At 42.7% G+C, this 22,071-nt stretch overlaps 1 protein-coding gene across 5 annotated transcripts in view; it reads left to right on the forward strand.

Moving 5' to 3' along the window:
• Window positions 1-22,071, forward strand: part of lmo3 (LIM domain only 3) — a 38,462-nt gene that overhangs the window by 12,138 nt on the left and 4,253 nt on the right. For all 5 annotated transcript variants that reach the window (XM_079655199.1, XM_079655197.1, XM_079655195.1 and 2 more), the window contains one exon: window positions 17,111-17,236. In XM_079655199.1, coding sequence (XP_079511325.1) covers window positions 17,111-17,236 — 126 coding nt within the window. The remainder of the gene's footprint in view (window positions 1-17,110; window positions 17,237-22,071) is intronic.

The following is a 22,071-nucleotide window of genomic DNA, read 5'->3' on the forward strand; positions in this document are numbered from 1 at the left end:
ATATAAAAGCTTGCCCCTAGCCCAAGGATTAATGTTCAAATTGGATGATTGTGCTTTAAGGGAGGTAGACGGGCACCTTGTTCCATTTTTCTGCAGGGAACTTGAGGCCTGTCAGCTGTAAACAAAAGTGTTAACGGCCAAAGTTGAACGTAATACATCTTTAGTTTGCTCTAAAGTGAGAGTTAGTTCTGGATACTGGATCCAAAGACCTATCCAGGATGTCTTCAGAAATTTGAAACTGCTTTTACATGTTGAGGAGTGTGACTGGTAAACCCATTGGTGCGCCATTAAACTAAAACTAGGAATACTTGAATTGGATCCAAGACAAAGCACTTTTAGAGGGGAGATTTTGTGAAATTAGGGTCCAAACTTTTGCTCAAAGACAAACAAATACAGCTTGCCCAGGTATACAAAGTGAACAGAATGTGGAAGTGGCTTAAAGTAGCATTCTTCAAAGAGCAACTCCCCTCGTTGCAAGAATAAGTCAGATTCTATAGAAGTCTATGAGAAAATGACCCTTCTTCTCTCTTTATTTATTACAATAGTAAAGACCTCCTGACGAGTTTATGGTCTCGATCAATAGTTTCAAGTCGTTTCCAATACAGTATGATATCCATCCTGTGAATAGAGACAGGTTGAGATTCAGGGAGGGGCTACCTTGTGATTGACAGATTAGCAATCTGTATGTCGGTGTCCAGTGCGGTCCGTATGTTTTCATCTTCAACATCTTTTCACATTGGGTGTTTTCAGTTCATGAAACCTAATTGTGACATTTTAGTTGTTTTTAAATATGGCTTGTTTAGCATTCAGTTGTACTTAGCTCGACACTCTCCAGTCACTTCTTGCTCCAAAAAAATAAGATTGTGACGGCCAAAACAAAGTCTAACATCTTGGCACATTTCCTTTTTTGAAACCACTTTTATTTTGGGAGGAAAGTGCAAGGTACAAACTAGTCTGGACTTGACGTACTACTGTACCTTGATTGAAAAAGAAAAGCCACATTCAGATGTAGGTAACCAGTTATTCATATACAATTGTGACAAACCAACAACAGAATGACCTGTTTAGCTGGATGGGTAATGTATGCTTAACTTCAAAGGTGCGTTTGACATCAAAGATAATGTTTTTGTCTTTCTTCTCGCATCTGTACGCATGCTGTAATTGTTTTTTCTGAATCCTTTAGAGGAGAGTGGGGATAGGTTTTTTTTTTTTTTTTGAAGGATGTGGTTCTCTAAAAGGTTACAGTGCCTGCTGCGTCAGTGAATGCCACCACCATTACTTTCTCTGTCCTTGTGCTTTGCCACATTTTACTTTTTCTTTGTTGTGACAGCAGCAGAACAGTGCTTTGTTAACTGCAGTTTAAATCTGAAAGTCAAGTCAGTCACACACTGACTGACCAGAGGCTTTTCAAACTGGTTGCATTTATTCCAGTCAGTACCATGTTAAAAAGGCACAACCCTACCCTGCTATTTACATTTTAAATACCTAGTAAACAGGAGTTTATCTTTAATGCTGAGAGTCGTTATCCCTTCAAAAGCTCCGAAAAGAAGCATCCTTCAGTTTTTTGAATCCCTTGAGGACTTCGGGGAGAAAATTTGTCTGGAATTTGTCGGTTCATTCAGGCCCCAGATTGAATCCTGAATCTGCTGCTTGTTATTACAATAGAGCACTCAGCATGCAGAAAGGGCCTCTCCTGCTCGAGCTCTTAATGGGACTTAAAGGTGGAGAATGCAGCACTTGGTCTGTCAGCCTTGGCACTTCACCGTGTTATTCCTTCATCTTTCTCTCACACACACACACACACACACACACACACACACACACACACACACACACACACACACACACACACACACACACACACACACACACACACACACACACACACACACACACACACACACACACACACACACACACACCTCTCCCTCAGCCCTCTTTGCCTTCTTTGATGCTGCTAATCAGGCTCTCCATCACTTTAGAGAGGCCATAGATGATTACCTGATTCTAATTACATACAAGGGGGGAAACTTTGTTTGATGTCTTTTGTGTGTTTTTCGCTCTGCGCTTCCTATAGCTTTAACCCCCCCCCCCCACCCCCCACACACACACCTTTCTCCTCTCCCCTGGAGACTCCTCTGTATGAGGCTAGACATACACGAAGCAGCGAGGCGGCCTCAGCGCTACAAGGTGAACTATTCCCCGGCACGTGTTATTATTAATAACTGCCAGAGAGAAGGGTCACCCAAGACAACTCCTTGAAAAGAACCGCGGGCGAGGCAAGTAGGCCGCAGCTGGGTGTGTTGTAAAACAATACACCCCTTCCCCCTGAGGAGACGTGCTGCTTAAAGCAAGAATAATGCATGGGGGAGAGAGGGGAGAGTCGGCGCTGGCACATTTTTCGGCCGTGAAAAATTAAGATGTCACCACCTGGCGCTTTTAAGCATACCTTTACCACTGAGCTGAAGGTATTAGAATATGAATAGGTCAGGGCTATAACTTTGAACAACCCTTTCTCCGCGTCCCTTTTTTTTCGCCGCACCTCTGCTTTTATCGTTAAACTTCTGATGGCAGTGTTAAATCTAAAAAGGGCTCGCCAGCGCAGAGCCACCGGGGGGGGGGGAGCATAAATGAAAATGGGAGAAATGCTAATCACCAGTCAAATTATGGGACATAGTTAGTGGAATTGATGGGGGTTTAATAGCCTTCTCAGCTGTGCAGCACTGCACAAATACAGTGGGTGTGTTTAAGGTTTGGAAAGCGTGGTCTAAATGTCGGCAGTTACGAGTAAATACAGTTCAAAGCAGGACAGTATTTTGCAACCTGGAATGGCCTTACAACACAACTCATACTGAAATACAGTATATCTGAATGCCACATGTTCCCGTTTCTTTTAGATTTCTTTTAACAGAGATATATGTGACTTCAATTTCCTTCCTGTAACCTTTTCATGAGAGGCCTCACTCAGTTTGCATGCATTACAAATCCGGCTTCAACATCCCCGACACTACAGCACAACTCAGACCTCCATCTCTCCAAATGAAATTGGTTTTGGTGGGGTCAGAGTTCACAGAGTGGTCTATGTCCTGATTTGATCTGATCTGTGCTGAGGAATAGAATGGGGGTAATTCTCCCCCAATGAATGTATCAGACCTATAGCTTCGTATTTCTATTCCACCGCACGAAGGTCTAAAATTGTTGCATTATTTTTTTTCCTGTTTGTTTTGGGGATTTTGAGAAAATGTGTCCTGCTGCAGTGAGTCATCTCACACAGTTATTGAGAGGAGAGTCTGACAGTTCAGCCTGTTAGTCAGAGAGTTGATCTCAAAGATTGTCTGAGGAGAAAAAGTCCTACATAATTTATTTTGTTAACTCTTAGATCCCTCAGATGACAGATGATCCTTGCGAAGAAACCGATTTGAGCTTCATTTTATTTTCCTGTTTTATTAACAGTCCCATGTTCAAAATACCCTTGGTGTTTATGTACATGATATCACTTAAAGTAGAGTTTTCTGAAGTTTATAAACCTGAGAACTGATAGATTAACCAGGTTATTGGAAAGCTTTCCCTGTCTATTCATTTAATTACCTGGTGAATGTGACCATGTGTCTGATTCCATCACAGACATAATGATTGATGTTATGGTCGGATAACACACATTTATATCCGACTTAAGTAAAATACTGAAACCCAATGTCTTAACTGCTGAAACACAAGCAGTCACACATTCAAACAACATTACAAAAAACACTAGGTTAGTCAAACTCTCTGTTGTAAACAACGATCGCAGTTTTCAAATCCACTTCCTACTTCAACTTCTCAATACAGTTGGACTTCTTTTCCGTTTGATTCATTAAGAGGTCAACATATCTGGATAAAGAGATGGTTTGATCCTCTCTTGGCTGATAAGACTTGAATGTCCCTCTATCCTTAAAACATACTGTAACCAACCATCTTTAAGAATATACCTTACTTTCTCAGTGTTGCCATGGACTTCTATTCCATTGTTACTATGGAGCCTTCTATCTGTCATTATCCTGTAGGTCATGCTTAACTGTGCCATGAATATCCTAGCTTACGATCCACCCAAACCTGATCGTATTTCTGTGTGTATGAGATCCTCTGAGTGTGTTGCCTCCCGTCTGGCCCTGAGGCTGGCGGATACACAGCCTCCGCTCTGTGTTTCATCAGTGGGCTTATCTAATTCAGTGTCCCAAACACATCAACCAGGGTAATGAAAAATTCATTGAGTCAGTTACTTTGCGCAATTGAACACATCCATCATCTCCCGATGCTTTGTAATATTGTAAATCATGTGACTGTCCCTGTCATGAACCCGCTCTGACCAGGCAGACCTCTTTGTAATGAATATTGACTCGTATTGCTTCAAATTCACTCGAGCAAATCAAGCCTTTAAAATGTGTAAAACCCACCGTCGCCCTCTCTGGTCACGGGCACCAAAAGTGTTGGTGTTTAATTTTTTTTTTCATTACATTTTCATACAGTGTAGAAGTGGATGTTGGTAACTCCATTACCTGCTGACTGGACTCGGGCTAAATTTAACTTCCCTTCACAGTGGGAGCTCATTTGGATTTCTCTCCTCATCCCAACTATTTGATATCCTCTCTCCTTCCAGATTAACCTTTTATGGCCCTAATAAACGGTCTATATTGACATCAAAGGGATAGGAAGATGGCGCTCGGCCTTATGGGAAGGGGAACACGGGCCTTCCTGAAAGAACCTAAGCACAGCTCCCCTTCTCACGGAACAGTAATTGTGCCTGTCCTCGCCGAAATTATGCTCTTCTTTGTCTTTTTAATTAAACTCAAGTGCAGTTTGGAGGCTATTTGACCTTTGCTGGCCCCTCTTTATGGGGAGTGCCGCAGGTCATTTCCATGCATATATTAATGGCTCACCCTCCTCCCTTTTCCTCTTAGGCAATGATCCACGAGGCTTTACAGATTAAGGAGAGGTTCAGGTCCCGAGTATTGCCCGTTTTTAATCTGCTTTGCAGGAAGTTCTTTGATAGAGGAGAAGCAAAATGTTTTAAACGTTGGTTAAAATGGTTAAGGGAAGGTGTGTTTTATGTGATTGTGTTTATCTGTTTTCATGGTTAACTTCCTGAACCCTGATTTGCCCCTTTTAATTTCTTCTTTAGAATTAAGAAAACAATTCATATTGTCTTGTTTTTTTTGCAAGACCATTTTGCATTGAGAATCAGAGTAGAGCTAATTTACTAGCCTACATGTGTACAAGGGATTTGTTTTGTTTCGGCAATACAAAAATTAAGTATAAAATGAGATATATTGTCTGTCATTTCCAAGTGCCAACGCAGTGAGGCCTTAAATGCTTTACATTTCATTCCCTTTAGTATATTTACGTAAAGTAAAATGTTTTATCTCTTGAAAGAATCAAAATGGAAAGAATTTTAAATCTTAAAATCAATTTTACAAACCTCTGAAAACAGGAAGTGCACTCAAATTCCCAGTCACCGTTTTGAAGACATGACCTTGTTGTGGCACTCTCACAAAAATATATCCTCCTTACATATTTAGTATGCTTTGAAACTCTAAGATGTGATCCATAATGTTGGTTTTGTAACAATTAGAAATGACCATAACACATCCTGCCTTAGTCAGAGGGCTCATAACCTCATCCTTAGGAATAAAATAAAATCATTATTTGATGTGTTAGTCTCATTCCTTCTGCCCTTTGTTGTGATTTGTTGTCATGTGTAATGTTGTGTGTAAGTGAAGGGACCTCTGCGGTCACTGCCTCTGCAGCCCGGCCCCATGCCTTCGCCTGGAATACACCGCAGCCACATATTTGGCTCGCCCCTCTCTTCTGCAGGCATGTGAGAGTATGATAACAGCCCTGCTGGTTGACACACAGTGATATGCAGCCCCCCTCCCCTCTTCAACCCCCACAGGCTTTGGCATTGGTTTTGTTTTGTTTCAGGGTTATGTGTTTGGGAATAATCCACAGCCTGTATACAATCGCACTCTCATAGTCAGTCCAAAAACAGACCCAAAAAAACCTCTGGAAAGTTGAGTGGTGGGGGCATGGAACCTGTGTGATGCCTGAAAGCGAAGGCAACCCTCTCCCCCGTGAACCGGCCCTCCTCTCTGTTTTCAACTATTGATGCTAAATTGCTCCAAGTGACAAAAGCAGATGTGTTGTGGCAGGTGAGATCAAATGCGGCCATGCATGATTAATGTGGCCTGCCGGAGCAGATGAGGGTGTTTTTTGTGGTGGAGAAGAGGAGGGAGATTTACAGAGAACGAGGATAGAACACCTGTTAGACAAACACTCCCCCTCTAGTATCTCCTTTAACCTCGACATGTGTGTGGAAGTGTCTGTGTAGTTCAGTGTCGATTCAGAACCGACTTAGATGACTGGAAGCAGTTTAGAGACCAGATCTCAGGTCTGGGATCAGCTGAGGCCAATAAGGCTGGGGGTGACGAGGGCCGCTGCTGCAGCTTCAGAGAGCTGCTGATTTTGCCGGAGGGTTCCACACACTCACTGGGGGGTCCAGTGATCGCTGTGGGCTGAGGACTCAAACAGGAGGTGGTTTAGTAGGAGCTCTGAACAATTAGCAAGTTCCAGTTCGACTCTACTCTATGACCCTATACTTCTCACTTGATTTATTACCTTAGATCACTTTACATTTAGCGTGTGTGTTTTATGTTCTCAATATAGTTTTAAACCTTCTTCTACAGGATATTCATTTTGTATATGGTCCATTAAGAGTAAATCAACCTTAATGCTCTAAGGCATGGCAACCTTGCGTCTCGTTAAACCTCCTTTCAAAGTGTGTTTTCAATTGATGAAAGTTTCGTAACATTCTTGTCACCTAAATATTTCTTGTTTAGTGTTAAATTCTACTTAACTCCCCCTCTTGTGTTACTTAAATTCAAGGGTAAACTGGTAGTCCACAAACAAATGGATGACGTCACAGTGTTTATATCCAATTCCTGTATACGGTCTATGATTGACAGACAGAAAATGTACTACAGTGAGGCTAAGGTAGATTTGAAAGTGCTGTTTAAATGGACCTTGACACTGCTAAAAATGTTACTGTCGACACTCATGCTCATGTTTTTTGGGGCTTCTTTAATGTCATCAAAGTGTTCCTATAACAATACAACACTTTTTTTAAGTAGAACTCTGAATGCAATACTTGTAATGGACTACTTGTATACCATCATACTGCTACTCTTTCCTAAAAACGAATAGCAATCTACTGTTCTCTTACTTTTTCTGAATTGTTTTACTTTTAAATTTGGCTGAAACACTGAGGGCATGTCCTATGATAGCAGACGTCCCGCTCATGTCAGAGGTGGTCTTTAACATTGGGGAGGTCACCTCATATTGTTAATGGAGCTGGAGTCAAGCTCGGTCATGGAAGCGTGCAAGCAGCCCGTCTGCATCCGTGAACCTGAGCTGCTCAGCTTTCCAGCAATTAGAGTAGTGGTGTGTGCAGATGAGGCAGTGTGTGTGTGTGGATGTGGTGGGCTTCATCCAGGCCTTCTGTGCCACCCCTGGTTAATGAGGCCTTTATGGAGATGAAGTGGGGGTGCGGGAGAAGAGGACGCAGAGACGAGTGCGAGCAAGGGAGACTGGAGCTGGCTGCAGCTGTTAGAACAGTGAGTGTTGGAGAAGGGGGGGGGGGGGGGGGGGGGGGGGGGGGGGGGGGGGGGGCAGTATTGTGGAAAACAGGATTTCAAAATGCTGATTGGTTGGTGTCAGCCCCACTTACAGGCGTTATTTGGATGGTATAGGCAGAGCTGTGAGGCCTGCGCTGAACCCCTGAGCGACTTCTCAATTAGTGGGCGGCCTAGCGTAACTGCCAGACACACTATTGTGCACCCTCCCCCCCCCCCCCCCCCCTCCCCCCCAACAACACCACCACCACCCGATCCTTGATCCAGCCGCCGCCCCCAAGGCCGCATGTCGACAGCCAGATCTCCACGGTGATCAGCGCAGGTCAAGTTATTCTGGCGAGAACACGCTTAGATAGAATCCGGTTGTAAACCATCTTTTGGAAAAGCACTGAAAGAACATCTCAGCTTGTTGCGAAAGCTTTGCGAACATATTACAATGTTTCTGATGTAAGCGCAGTGCTCCGAACGGGGGAGTGTGTTGCTTTGTGATGCGTCCAACCTGAATCTCTGTGATAACACGCGCCACAATGAGGAGGGAAAGAGCCCGGCTTGCGTAACAGAGCTGAGCCAGTCTAAGTCACCGTGCTACGCTTGTGTAAAATGAGATGTAAATGCGGCAATTTTAACAGCCTGAGTTATTCATGAGGAAGCCAAAAGAAAGAGACGAATGCTAATGCTACACACTGCTTTGCCCTTGGCCAGTGCACATCAACAAACAAGTCACTCCGCAAAGGAATTAACAACTTCATTAAGTTACCTGACAACGTTTGCACGTCTTGTCCCGCACCTCGTCTGCGCTGCCTTAAGGGCCCAACATCCATTTTTTTAGACTTGAAATTTGATAACGCATCATCTCAGGATGTTTGTCCAAGCAAGGACCCTGAAAACTGAAAGAAGTCCGTCAGGCTAGATCCATACAAAGACTCATTATTGAGAAGACATCCAATCTATAATTGGTTTTGGAGGTATAAAAGAATCAATGTGTTGCTGAGGTCACGCCTGCCTCTTGTATATCTGATGTGTATCTGAGTACATGCTGGTGAAAGGCTGGAGGACACAGCACTGCAGACGGGCTGCTGCTCGCTGCATTGATTGCACCTTCCGCCAGTTTTCCATACGATTTTAATCTGTGAAATGCTAAAGAGGCAATCAAAGCGATCTTCAGCCGTGCTGTCAGAGCAGCGTCCATGTGTCAGTCTGGTGATTTCTCAGCCACCTCCGCTGCATTAAGAAGGCCTGATCAATGGGTGGGAGGGCCGGGCCTTCTGCCTGCACACACACATAGGTGGTGAGCTGCAGAAATCATCCTGCCAGCAGACTTCAACACGTCCCAAAATAACAACTCTGCTTCATTTTTCGAGGATCTGACAATGTGCAGATGTAGTGCTAGATTTCTTTGATATTTTCTGCTATTAAAGATGAAGTCGTTACACTTAAAGCATGTGGAAATGAAGGCAAGGATAACTGCATTTAGCATCAGAAGTAAAGACATTTTTAGGATGAATGACCATCCTTTATCCTTTCATTTTAAACAAAAAAACACCACAGTTTTGATAACTGAATGTCAAAAGAGAAGTTTTAAAAACACCGAAGAAATTCAATATTACTGCTCGCGTAGAAACCGATACAACAAATTAACCCTGAGCTTTTAATAAATAGTCATAGAGATAACATTTGGAACGATGTGGGAAAGTACCAATTTATTCAGAGAACCAACTCATCATATAGAAACGGAACGCTCGGTTTCTTTAATAACAGTCAGATTGGGTTGGTTTTCTAACATGGTCAAATTATTAAAATCACATTGGAACAAAAGTGACATTGACTTTGACCTAATCATTTCTGCTGTAAAATACTTTTAAAGTTGGTTTATAGCTCAAGGAATATCTAGCAAATGGATGTTACGAAAGGAAAATAATTTGAATGGTCGGTGTGGTGTTAATGATTACAAATGTGATGTATTGCATATTGAGATCAGCTTACACAGCGAGTAGAAGGTAAAGAGCACTCAGCCTTGAGAAACCCACCCATGAGAAAACTCATGTCGGGGAAGCATTTATTCTTAACTCCATTTACACAAAGCACAGTTGGCTTTGTGGTTTGACTTGACAAGTGGTCTTAATGATGGTTTTAGTCATGCTTTCTTGCTCATGATGTCAGAGTTCTCCTCCAGCTGCTCCTAACACAAACAGTTAAAAAGTTGCTCTGCTTCAGTGCTACAGAAAGCTTTTCAGACTTTAATGGTTTTCCATATTTGGTTTTGGCCAGACCTGGGGCTTGTGTGGGCTCTCGTTAAATTAATTGGCTGCACTTTGTCCATTCATTCTCAAGATCTATTTTGTTCCACAGATTGCCTGGCTTCATTTTCACACATTTTTGCCTCATCACCACGATTTCAGAACGATAAAGAGCCATTATACCTCAGGAAGTGTAGGAGTTGTTTCCTTAATGCCTAACTGTGATACCCAGATGTACTTAATACAGCAGGGGTGCTTTTGATACTTAATGATGAGCCTATTTAGACGTTCTAACAGTTTGGATGCAGAATATATTGAACATAAAACTTAATAAAATAGCATCTTTGTATCGGTGACCTAAGACATACATTTCACTCATCATCATTCTTTCTTTTTATTACTAGGTTTATTTGCTTGAAATTTCAGTCAGTAAATACTACAAAAAACAATAAATCCCCCATAAAGTTTCTAGTCAGACACTTGGTTGCCGCTAACTGAGGGAAAGAGCAAAAAACAATGTAGTGTCCTCAAGAATAAAATATATTGTATCCACCAATTTGACTTGAAGGACAAAAGAAGCCACAGCATTTATCCCAGAATGACTGTCAGTTGAAAAATGTTGACCTTTTCCGGGGTAGATTGTTCTGATATTTCCTCTTGATACATAGCAGATAAGATAATAAGAAAACCCAATAAATATGAAAAGATATTGCTGCTGACAGCTTGTGACAGTTGGCTTGCAGACAACGGTGGGAATATTTATAATATTCCTATCCATGTCAGTGTTTCAACAATGTGTCAATCAGAGAGATTTCACCTGATGGACCATGTGTCATGTCTAAATCTTGCAGATCCTGATTCGTAGGTGTAATACAATATTTAAGCTCTGGTTGTGGGGTTGGAATCATTCAGATGCACCACATTTATTTGATTTCAAAGATATGTTTAAGGAAAAATAATTCCACCTATGAAGGTAAACTACACTGGACAGAATCTGACCCTTACGAGCCACGAGCCAGGACACTAGTTGCTTTAACATAACTCGTTTCCTATTTGGCAGTAGTTTTAAATGTCAGAAATGATATGATAAAGAAATGTGTATCTCCACACAGCTTCCACCTCAGTTAGCAGTTTAATGAAATAGCATGGCGTAAGGATGTTAAAAAGTCCTGAAAGCACCCTATAATTGTTATGTTGTGCTTCGAAAAGCTTGGCTGCCATTAACCTTCCAACACAACAACTCACTTCACACGTCCAGCAATTACCTCGGCAATAAAGCCCAAGCTCGCAAATACGTGTGTTTCGAAGTTCCTGTAATTAAATTGGGCTTTTCACATGTAATCTGAAAATGTTATGGGGTCAAACTGAGAACCGGTATTCACGAGCAATTGAGTCTGAAGGAGGGTCACACATATTGGAGGGTCTGGTTCCACCCAGCGCTTAATTGTCCCGATAAGAGGGGTCACTTTCCCTTATGGAGAGGTCAACAGTGGGTGCCTTTGTTTCCCAAAAGCACAGAAGGAATGTCATTTGATGGAATAAATAAAAGGCCTTCAACCACGATATAAATGAGCTTGTATTATATCCTGTACGATGTTGGAAGAAAGCCATTAACCAAACCTCTTGGTAGTCTAGTCATGCCGATATACAATTAAGCAACTCTACCATTTAATAAATAGCTTAAACCCACTCAAGCTGGCAAACTGACGTTGTTGATTTGTTGTTGGCTATTTTATATAGAGTTGTCGTTCTGCACTTGTCTTTCAGTATTTTATAAGCTTGTTCCAGTTCTATCTTTTCAAAAAATGCAAACAAACAATCCTTAAGGAATCACTGAAATACTGTATTTTGCCTTTTTTTCCACTTCCCTTAATAACAAGGCCATCATTTGGTTTCCATGAAGAACACAACACTGGTATTTTCATTTTAACTAAAATGCTTCAGTTCAGTCGCCCGGACACATCATTTTTTGGACCGTCCCCTCCAGTTGAGATTAGTTAAATTAGCTGTGAAGAGCAATGACTCTTGGGACTGTGCATGTTTGGTGCAGATAATTGCAGGGCTGGTATGCCACAGCCTGGCACTCAGCTTGGGATTGCAGGTGGGTTGGCGTGGGGAAGTGCCTATCGAACTGCACATCTGGCCCCTGCAGGGCTCGAAATCTTTCATTACACCCTCTTCAAAATGGACCCAAACACAGCACTGCCAAAAACGGTGCTGAAAGCTGCTTACTTTGTTTGAAACACTTTTTGTTTAATAGTTGTTTTGAGTGTATGGGCAGATGAACTTTGGTAAATTGTTACCAAGTACTATGTGATCTAACGGATGAGTAGATGTAAGGGTTAAAGATAAGGAATGGTGTCTTAATGGGTGAAGTAAAACATGTAATTTGATGGTAGTTACTCAGGACAGGACTGCCACCAGTAGTTTATCTCTTCTTCTCTCAGTTTCAGAGAAGCGTGGAGTGTTGTAATGTGGACTGGTGGGTGTTTTTCGACCTTTTCGAGGAGTTTCTATAGGAGCTAATTAGGTAGCACTCTGCAGCTGCTCTTCAGGCTGACAGTTCAGGGGAATGTTCCTCTGTATGGTCGGCAGTCTCTCAGAAAGCAGGCCATAATTCATCATTAGGATATCAGAGTCCAGGTGCAGATGAGAACTGATAGAGCCGGCAGCCAGGCAAGTCAGGGCACTCAAGGAGGAAAATCTTATCCCAGGACAATTCCCAGGTCATGCCCGTGGTAATTGAAATAATTTTGCCCCAGAGTTGTTTAATCACTGACAATCTCCCACGCAGGGCGGACAAAATTGAGGAACGCACAAGTCTGATTACATTTGCTACCCTTAACTGTCTCCCCTCCCCCGACTGCGACAATTCACATCAGTTCTTTAGATTTCTGCAACCCCTTCTGTTTCTGTGCTCTCCTGCTCATGTCAAGATTTTCTTGAGATGAAGCATTTATGGGCAACTATTTCTTGCCTCTCTTTTTTGGACACATTCTTGTTTGCACATCCAAACCATAAGCCTCTCACCGTGATTAAATTCCAAGTGGAACGCCGGGGTAGATCATCAAGTGGACAAAGCACGGTCCCCATTAAAAAAAAAAGCCTATGTTGAGATGCAACGAATCATTTGTCTGTTATTAACCCTGAGCCTGTGATTATGCAGATTGTCATAGATTTTCCCTGGTTGCCTGGAAGTGAGATCCAGGGGTTGTTCTCAGCGTGGCAGGCGGACGAGGGAACGGCCGTGCATTACTGAACTTGCCACATTCATCATGTTGACTGATGGCACAGGGAGTCGGTCCCCGGGTCCCGGTGGTTAATGTAGTGGGTAATTAACTGTCATTTGCCTAGTAATAGGCCGATGATCAATGGTTTGTGAGGAAACAAATTCTAATCCGGCAGCTGATGAATGCATGCCGAGGCTGGAGCAATTGAAGTGGTGGGAGGGATGGGAGAGACGGGGATGGGGGAGGGAGGAGGAGAGCAAAGCTGCCACCGGAATTTCAAATGGCAACTGGAGACATCGGTGCTATCAGTGTCCCACCCCTGCGCACCCCAATCACAAAAATGGTTTAACACTGACGAAGAATTGGCCTTTATGTTACTGGAATACATAGTCAGGTAAACGATAGAGGAGTGGATCAATCCTCTGGACCAAAGTTAGTTTCTTAGGCAGTGTTCAAAAACATTTCTCTATTTCCTCTAGTGGTATTTCTTATTTTGCCTGTTCAGGTTTTTCCAAGATTCCTGCAACTACAATAATGTTAAACAAAATGTATTATGTGTTGTTCACGGCAATAAAAGTCACTTTCTAGAAACAGTGTCAATGTTCACTGGGGCTGTTTTAAAATGGTTTGAAGTTGTCGATAACCACTCCACCGTCAGCCCTGTTTGCATTTGTGTCGCTACATGTATATATTCCAGGATAATGCATTTGGCTTCCGAGGCCCCAGTAATTGGCGGTCATTGTATTTCGGATTTAGCTGAGGAAACGCATTGGCATGACACCGCTCCAGCGTTCTCCACAAGGGGCTGGGGCCTGCACTCTCCGACTGGGTTTTGGGGTCCACTGGGCTAAAGCCTTGTGGAATAATTTAATTGGTGTCTGTTTTTCTCTCATCAAATAGGTACCACTGAGCCGTACCAGGCTGTAATGCACAGTGAATGCCTTTTGACTAAAACAAGGTATTGGCCGCTGACTGCCTCTATTCTCTTTCAAATTCAGATTTCAGCAAGGCATGAATTTTAATTTCATGTTGTATCTTCAACCTCTTTAAATAAACATGCTGTCTTGTCAGCCATGGATATGAAGTGTATGTCAAGCCTGCTATTCTACATATGTTATTCTGTTTTCATTCAAGCAGACCCACAGTTAGAAGCCTTCAAGGTATGGCAGACAGTTGTACACACGTCAGCCTGTGAGAGATGCATTAGAAATGTATATATTTATTACTATAATATAATAATCCAGTGCTGAGAGCGTTGAGTCTCAGGCACTGGGTCTTACACACGAGGCCTCTAAACTGTCATCCTCTGATTGTGTTTAAGGCTGTGCCTTTGAATTCATAGCAACCAAACCACGCTTAATTTGCCTCCTCCCCTGAGAGCCATTAGCGTCTGTGGCATCAAACTGGCGGAGCGGCAAAAGACGAGTGGCAGGTACGCTCCATCCATCTTCCCTCCCCACAGGGTGAGCTGAGGCTTCCTGTGCGCTGCCGGTTTGAAGAGCGTTTGCCACACAAGAGCCCAGCGAGCCGCCTGGCTACATGCTGGCGCTGCCACAGATACAGTTTGCATAAATCTCTGTAGACTGGTATCAGCCGCTCCACTTCTTAATCTCAGTTTGTCGTTAACACTAAAAAGACGTTTTGATTTGAGTGTAGCGTGAATGTATGTGTTTTTGTGATGAATTGTGCAGCAACATTTGACGAGAAGCAACCAGGAGTTCAGATGATCTGGTTGGGAAACCTGGTTGATGGGGTTTTTATTTATTTATCTTATACAGACTCCATTTCCTCTGTAAGAAAAATCGATGCAAGTATTAGCTAAGAAATATATAAGGGTTAGGGGTTTTTGAAGCTATATCATTGTCTTATAGAGTCACTTCTGTAATACATTCACCGTCAGCTGTGTCTGAGATGTAGTGAGACTAGAATGGAAAGCAGCATATGATAATGTCATGTTAGAGATACTGAACAACTTCGTATTTTTATTTGATGGTTCTTTTAAATATCACTTTTTTAGTTATATGAATATTTTATCAGATACACATGACACGAGTTTTAAACCCTACTACACCATCTGTAAAATGTAACGTCTCTTTATTTCCTTTCATCAATTTGTGAGTTTGCAGTGTGTAAAAAAATGACATTTAAGTAAGACTTTGTTTGGCCTAGTTGTCGACCGGTTGGGGGAAACTCATGAACACTGGTTGTTCACGGATGCAATGCATTTTACCCAGAATTCCGGAGAGCAAAGTAGTGTGACAGTATTTTTAAGCTGTGCAGGCCACCTCAGATTTGCACAAGATGAGAAGAGCATGGCCAGAATACCGGCAGTAAGCCTATAACATCATTTTTTAACACAAATACCTTCCATCATTTATGATACGGAGCCTTGAGTGCATGCTATCTGAATATGACTCAGATTACTGAGACAAGGACATTCGCCCCTCCACAGCGAGAGGCGGCCGCATTGTGACTCTGTCGTATGATGCCGTACAAAGTGCGGCTGTTCTGCTCAAACACTCTTGCTCATTATCTTGCACTAAATCTATCATTTCCTGTTCTTTTTTTAAAGGTTTTTTAGATCAATTACTCTGCTTTGTGAGAAGAGAAATAGATGAAATATCTATTTCATGTGAAGGGCCCTCTGGCAATGCACATTTGTGCGGGAAAAGAGAAAGGACAAGAGATACCACAAATTTATCTAAATTTAGATTGCTCAAAGGAAAAGGAATAATTCTTTTAATTAAGTCAGCACTAATCCATCGAATTGGCCTTCTTTGTTTTCTCCCACCTACCATGTTACAAGAGATATCCTTCATTGTCTCAAGGTGTGTTGACAGTGGCTCTTAATTCTGTAGATATTCATGAGGGCACAATCTATCTGCTTCCTTTGCCTCTGGGAAACATACTTTCTGAAGGTTAATAAACAACCCTGCATTTCCCAAGCCCTGAGATCATTTATCAGATTGCGATCTCTTACAGACTTTGAGAGTGGCATGCCGTTTTATCATTTTAACAACGACGGCTAAAAGTGGCCTCAAGAAGTCTGCCTAATAGGTTATTTTGTTATATGATTTTGTTATCAGATATATTTTTTTCCCCTTGCTAGTCTGGTCTGTGTCGCTGTGTAGTAACAGTCCTGAATCCCTAATGAATACTCACATTAATGTCCCCGGAGCAGGCGAATAAATAATAGGGTCCTCCCTGGGCAGTAATGCTAGCCATGTCCCATCTATTTCTATAGCACAAGCTGTGGCTCTGCTATTTTTTACTCCGCTACTGTTGCCCAGCTCTGTCCAACCTATTTTAGAGCCTGATTCAGAGCCCCTATCTGTGTCAGCAGCTCATGTTAGTGTGTTTACCGCAATCTCTCTGACAGCGGTCACTCCATTCTCAGAGACACAGCATAGCACAAGTATTAATTCTCTTGAACATTATGTTTAGAGTGTTTCTGGTTATAATGGTGATGCAAGGCTTGGTGGTAGGTGGAGTCAAATTCACAAATTCTAAACTTAAAGTAACAAAAACACACTAAGAGACTGGCGCGAAGCCAAAAAGTCAACGCTGACTTGTTTTAATTTCCTTCTCTAACGTAATAACAACGTTCTCCCATTTCTGCCAGGTCACGATCCAAAGGAATCGTGGTTTGGTTCAACCTTAGCAACTCTTTTTTTGTGTGTTTGTTGTTCAATATACATTGTTAACGACATGTTTAATACTGCACAAATACTCCAAACTTATTTTAGAATGCTGTTAAGTTGTATGTTGAATGGCGTATCTTGCGATTAAAAGTCAGAGGGCAACTTGGAAAAGAGAAAATAACACAAACACCTAAAACCAAGTCAAATAAACAAATGCCCTTTCATAATGCCAGTATTTGATTTTCCCCTGTTCTAAGATCACCTATACACCTGCCAGACATGCTGTCGTGTACTGAGGCTCACTTGCATCATAAGTCTTCTTTGTGTGTGTGTCTCAGGTTATTTGGTGTAACGGGGAACTGTGCAGCCTGCAGCAAGCTAATTCCAGCCTTCGAGATGGTCATGAGGGCCAAGGAGAACGTCTACCACCTGGACTGCTTCGCGTGCCAGCTCTGCAATCAGAGGTGAGTGATTGGACCTCACCGCTGCTCCTCTCCCATCCCTGTGCCTAGGCAGATGGCTGGTCAGGGAAGCAAGATTGCGGGCGTAGTGAATCTCAAGTGCCGCTGAAAGTTGAAGAAAGATCCCATATCATAGATTTATTTCTCTAACCAGTGACCAACAAGACACCTCCGGGGGCCGTAGGGACACCTGCTGGACCTAGCACAGTGATTATAATCCTGCATTACTACTTTACAGTGTCAGCCTGGATGTACAGGTGCAGTTACATGTGCATTCATTATGCTGGCCATCAGTCTTCATTACTGAGCCTCTGCCTGTCGACAGTGTGGTCAGAGATTTTGTGAGAACTGTTTCTTACCACAGCAGCAAAGAAGAGGGTGCAGCTTTGGAAGCATTGAACTCAGTGATAGAAAAACCCTTGTTTAATAAACTCCATTTTTACCCTCAGCGAGTCTCTCGCGTACCACTTCAAATGAGTTCATTATGTAAGCTGCTACAATTCATTGGAATCCAATACAACAGTCCTGCTATATAGCTTATCTTTGAGAATCTAATCATACTCGGTATCTGAGTTCAATGCTGTTGTCCACAATCATTTGCATGGTTAAAGAAAGAATAAGAAACAAATACATTTTTCTCTCCCAAACACTCCCCCCCCCCCCCCCCCCCCTGCCTGAAACACCTCCATTGGACTCCTTTGTTTACTTCTGCAACATAGTGACATCTCTATGTAACATTTGCATTGCATTTGATAGGCTAAGGGGCGGGACTTCTCTAAGCGGTATACCATTCATATCGACTGGACACAATCCTTCTTGGATTTCCCAGCCGCAAACACAATGACGGTAGAGTTTGAACGACCATTGAAAAAGCACTACTGCTAATTGTAACATTGGTCTTTTTAGCTGTATGAAGTGTCTCCTTTAAATTCACAAGTACATAAGAGATTTCAATACAACCATGACTGCATCCCATTGCCCCTTAGTCCCTTTGAAGGAATCTTGAATACTTGTGCATGTATTTGTAGTCTTACTATAAAAAAAACGATACGAATGGAGATGATGGTGTCTCCTCTCCACAGGGTTCATGGTGATGCAAGTAGTTGGACAAGTAAAAAAATGACAGAATAGGTTATGTAACACACAGCTAATCTCCTAAAAAGCTGCAAAAAACATGTTGCAAGGCTACTTTGAGAAAGTCCTACAAACTCCTTTTTTAAAATCAGCTAAAGCCTCTAGCCCTGCACATCCTGGGCCTTTTTAAAAGTGTTCTCCACACATGTAAAACATTCCTGTGAATAGTTATGGGAATTTACCAGGAACTTTCCCCAAACATTCCTCCAAAGATCCATGTTCCCATGTTACTATGATGGAACGTTGTTTGTGAAGGAACATTCTTGGAGCTAGTAAACAAACCATAAGGTAATCAAAGGTTTTCTGAAGGTTACAGAAACACCATTAAACAGAAAACATCAAGAGGGTTATGTGTTGGCCAGAGTTCCTTTGTTTCTCACCTATTTTCCCAAACTTGGCTTTATAGCAGACACACAGGCCCCCCACACACACACTCACCAACCAGACACATTGCGCATGCTAAAGGCAAAGGACCTGGTTACGCACAATTAGCACTCGGTTATTGTCTTGCCACTTCAGCCGGCTGCACCAGACAACCTCTCCTAATGGAAGAAGTCAGCTAATCTTCATCAGCCGGGCCCAGGCAGGCCAACTCAGCTCTCCCACATTAAAACCCATTAAAGCGCGAGCAAATCTTTCTTTTTACATTAGGCCAGTTGATGAACTGTTGAATAAAATCGACGTCAGTGTGTTTCACATGGTCCGCTGTGGCCTTGAAAGTACCGTTCAGATGCCCATCACAATTTCTCCGAGGCCTGGCCAAGATTTATGGTGTGGCAACGCTTTAATTGAAGCTGTTCCTCAGCACTGGCTTTTTGTTTTCCATTTTGTTTTGCAACATCGGTAGAACTGTTAGGGGAGAAATAGTTAAATTAATATTAACTGAAAGGATCAATCTGTTTGCCTTAAGTTCATGAGTTCACAAAACATATTGTATTGGGTTTGTACACTTCAAAATCAAGCTTGGATCAGAAATGATAACCCAAAAACAGCCACATATTTTACAGCCAATAGTTTTTTCTCAGTAGTCATAAATCAGACTTAGTGAATTAATTGACCTCTGTCATTAGGATTTGAAAGTCAGAGAAGGTTTAATAGATTTTCATTGATGACCACAGCATTGGTAAATTAATCTAGTTTGAGTATTTTAACATTTATATCCAGATTTAATAGAATGACCTTTTACAAATGTTCCCAGCCTGAGATCTATCAGGAGATCTCACTCAAGATTTCCTGAATAGTTTCTCAGGGTCTTGTTGCCTTGAAATGGGCTTTTTAGTCTTTGTCTAGCATACCGATCTGCTGCCTTGTTCATCTACACCAGCTCTGTCCCCTCTCGTTTTCCCAGCCTCAAACAAACATGAAAGCAACCCATCGACCCCCCTCCCCCCACGGGCCCTTCAATAAAGCAATCTAATCCATCTCACAAATGGCCAAGAGATTTCTCTGCGGAACGTCATCAGAAAATGTGAAATCTGATAAACAGAGCAGGCGATCAGCGGGGTCAGCAGGGGTCGAACATTGTAATTATCCGGCACTTCTGCAGGTCAGCCGTGGCCCATGTTGCCGTTTGAAGGTTGAATTGCTCCAATCAAGTACGAACATACAGCCCCCCCCCCCCCCCCCACCACACACAAACATACTCAGTCATGCATGTATCCACGCCATCAGCTGCTTTGTGGGTACAACCACCCTACTGTATCCCACAGAGCAAGAACAGCCAGTGATTATTCTGATTTCATCATGGACTCACTGCAGGACTCTAATGGTCATCGTTATGTTCAGCTATTAAGGGCCTTGCTTAAGTTAAAGGGCCAGCAGAGATCGAGAGACTGGCCCGTCAGCTGAGTGGACATGTCACTGCAATCATGACCTGCAACTGCTCTCTTCTTCTTTGTCATCATCACCGTCAAATTGGCAGCAATCTCTTGCTTGCCACGAAAAGAAGTATTGAGAGCTGAACCTGCTCCAGGAATAAGATAAATGGAAAAAGCCTCACCAGTTATCTTACTTGTGTATCTGCCAAAGAGCAAAAGCCCCCCCTTACTCCCTCTTTCTTCGCTCTGTGCATGACTTTGAAATGGTATCAAGCTGAGGGGAGTGAATAGCTCCTGTCTCTGGTCTATCAGTGAAAATATAGGATCCAACATTGGCTCTGATTGCTCATGTCTGCACCCAACATGGCCTTACTCTGTTAAACTGGACATAAATCTGCAGTCGTGACCTTCCCACCAGCAAGACCTGTTATTTTCCCTACCTGAGTTGGGGAGAGGAAGCACCGCTGTGGTCTTAGAGGCAAAGGGACGGGGGGGCTGGTTCTAAGAAGGAGAGGGGGTGTTGGGAATAAGGACAGAGATATGAGACTCCATCCAGCAAGCAGTTAGCCACAGATCAGCCCTGGGGGACAGCTAATCGATGGGGCTGTCGTCCAGCCTCATCATCTAGCCAGTGCTGGCCCAATTTCCCCCTGATGAGCTGGAGGCCACAGTCTAGGGAGGCTGAAGGAAGGTTAGAGTAGAGGGGAGCAAAGGAGAGCAGGATGGGTGACAGTGCAGGGGAAGGTCAGTGCTGATAAGGGAGGATGCTCTACACTGGAGCTTGGGAAGGGAGAGACTGACACCAATTGGGTTCAGCACAGCTAAGCTTAGCCACTGGTGCCTTGTATGTCACGAGTAAGGCTTGTTAGACAGGAGCCTAATAGCCAATAAGGGACACAGTTGTCACTTTGTGTATGATTGGTGTGGAGAAGTAAGAGCATGAACAGCCAGCCTACTAGAGAACACCATTTAACTGTGTAATCCTGCACAATATAAAGTGAAAATGTCATATTTTATACAAAATGTCAGTTTATTTCTGCTCATGGAGATGATAAGATAGTGTTTCAACCAAGGCCACATCCTTCAAGGTCAGCATTGGTCTCTAAAAGGATGTCTCATGACTGACTGTGTTGCATTACTTTTTTTTGGACTCCACAATCTGGAAGGGCAGGGTCATATTAAATTGGATGGTGCAACATAGCTATAATGGCTTCCACCATTTGTAGACACATTGTTTGATTAACAATTGATTTTTTGGGTGCTACAGTATAGAAACCTGACATAATGCCAGATTGTGTTAAAGCACAACAGCATTGGAGGTTAACACCAAAGAGGGACACCTTTCCATATGTGAAATTATGTTCTTCATGTTACAGTCCCCGAAGAAAAAACTCATCTTCAGTGTGTCCTTGTGCGGCTGTCTGATTGCCCATCAGCAATCTGCCAGAGAAGATTTACAACATGCTGTTACAATTAGACATCAGTGTCACCAGGCCAAGTGTTTCTGAACCTGTATGCATCCCAACAGTAATTAGATTTGGTGCAGTTGAGACTATTTTCTCTCTTTGACAATCTCCCTGTTTCTTCATTTGAGTGGAAGTGAACACTCTAGTTAACACAGGCCTCCGAGGCAAATTGCTGGCATCGCAATACATCTTTTAAGTGTGTGCCTGTGGAAGCCATTCTTTCTCTTCCTCCTGCAACAAGAGGTCTCTAAAGACTCATTAGTCACAGTCACCTCTAAGTAAAGGAAGGAAGACGGAGGGAGAGAAAGGAAGGCAGTACAGGAAGAGAGGAAGACAGCACCGGCAGAAGCTCAGTGAAACCATGATATGATGGCAAAACTATATGGATACTAGCAGCTGCGGTGTTAAGGGAGGCCTTTAA

This window comes from Notothenia rossii, assembly GCF_949606895.1.
Source record: "Notothenia rossii genome assembly, chromosome: 10".
NCBI classification, from domain to species: Eukaryota; Metazoa; Chordata; class Actinopteri; order Perciformes; family Nototheniidae; genus Notothenia; species Notothenia rossii.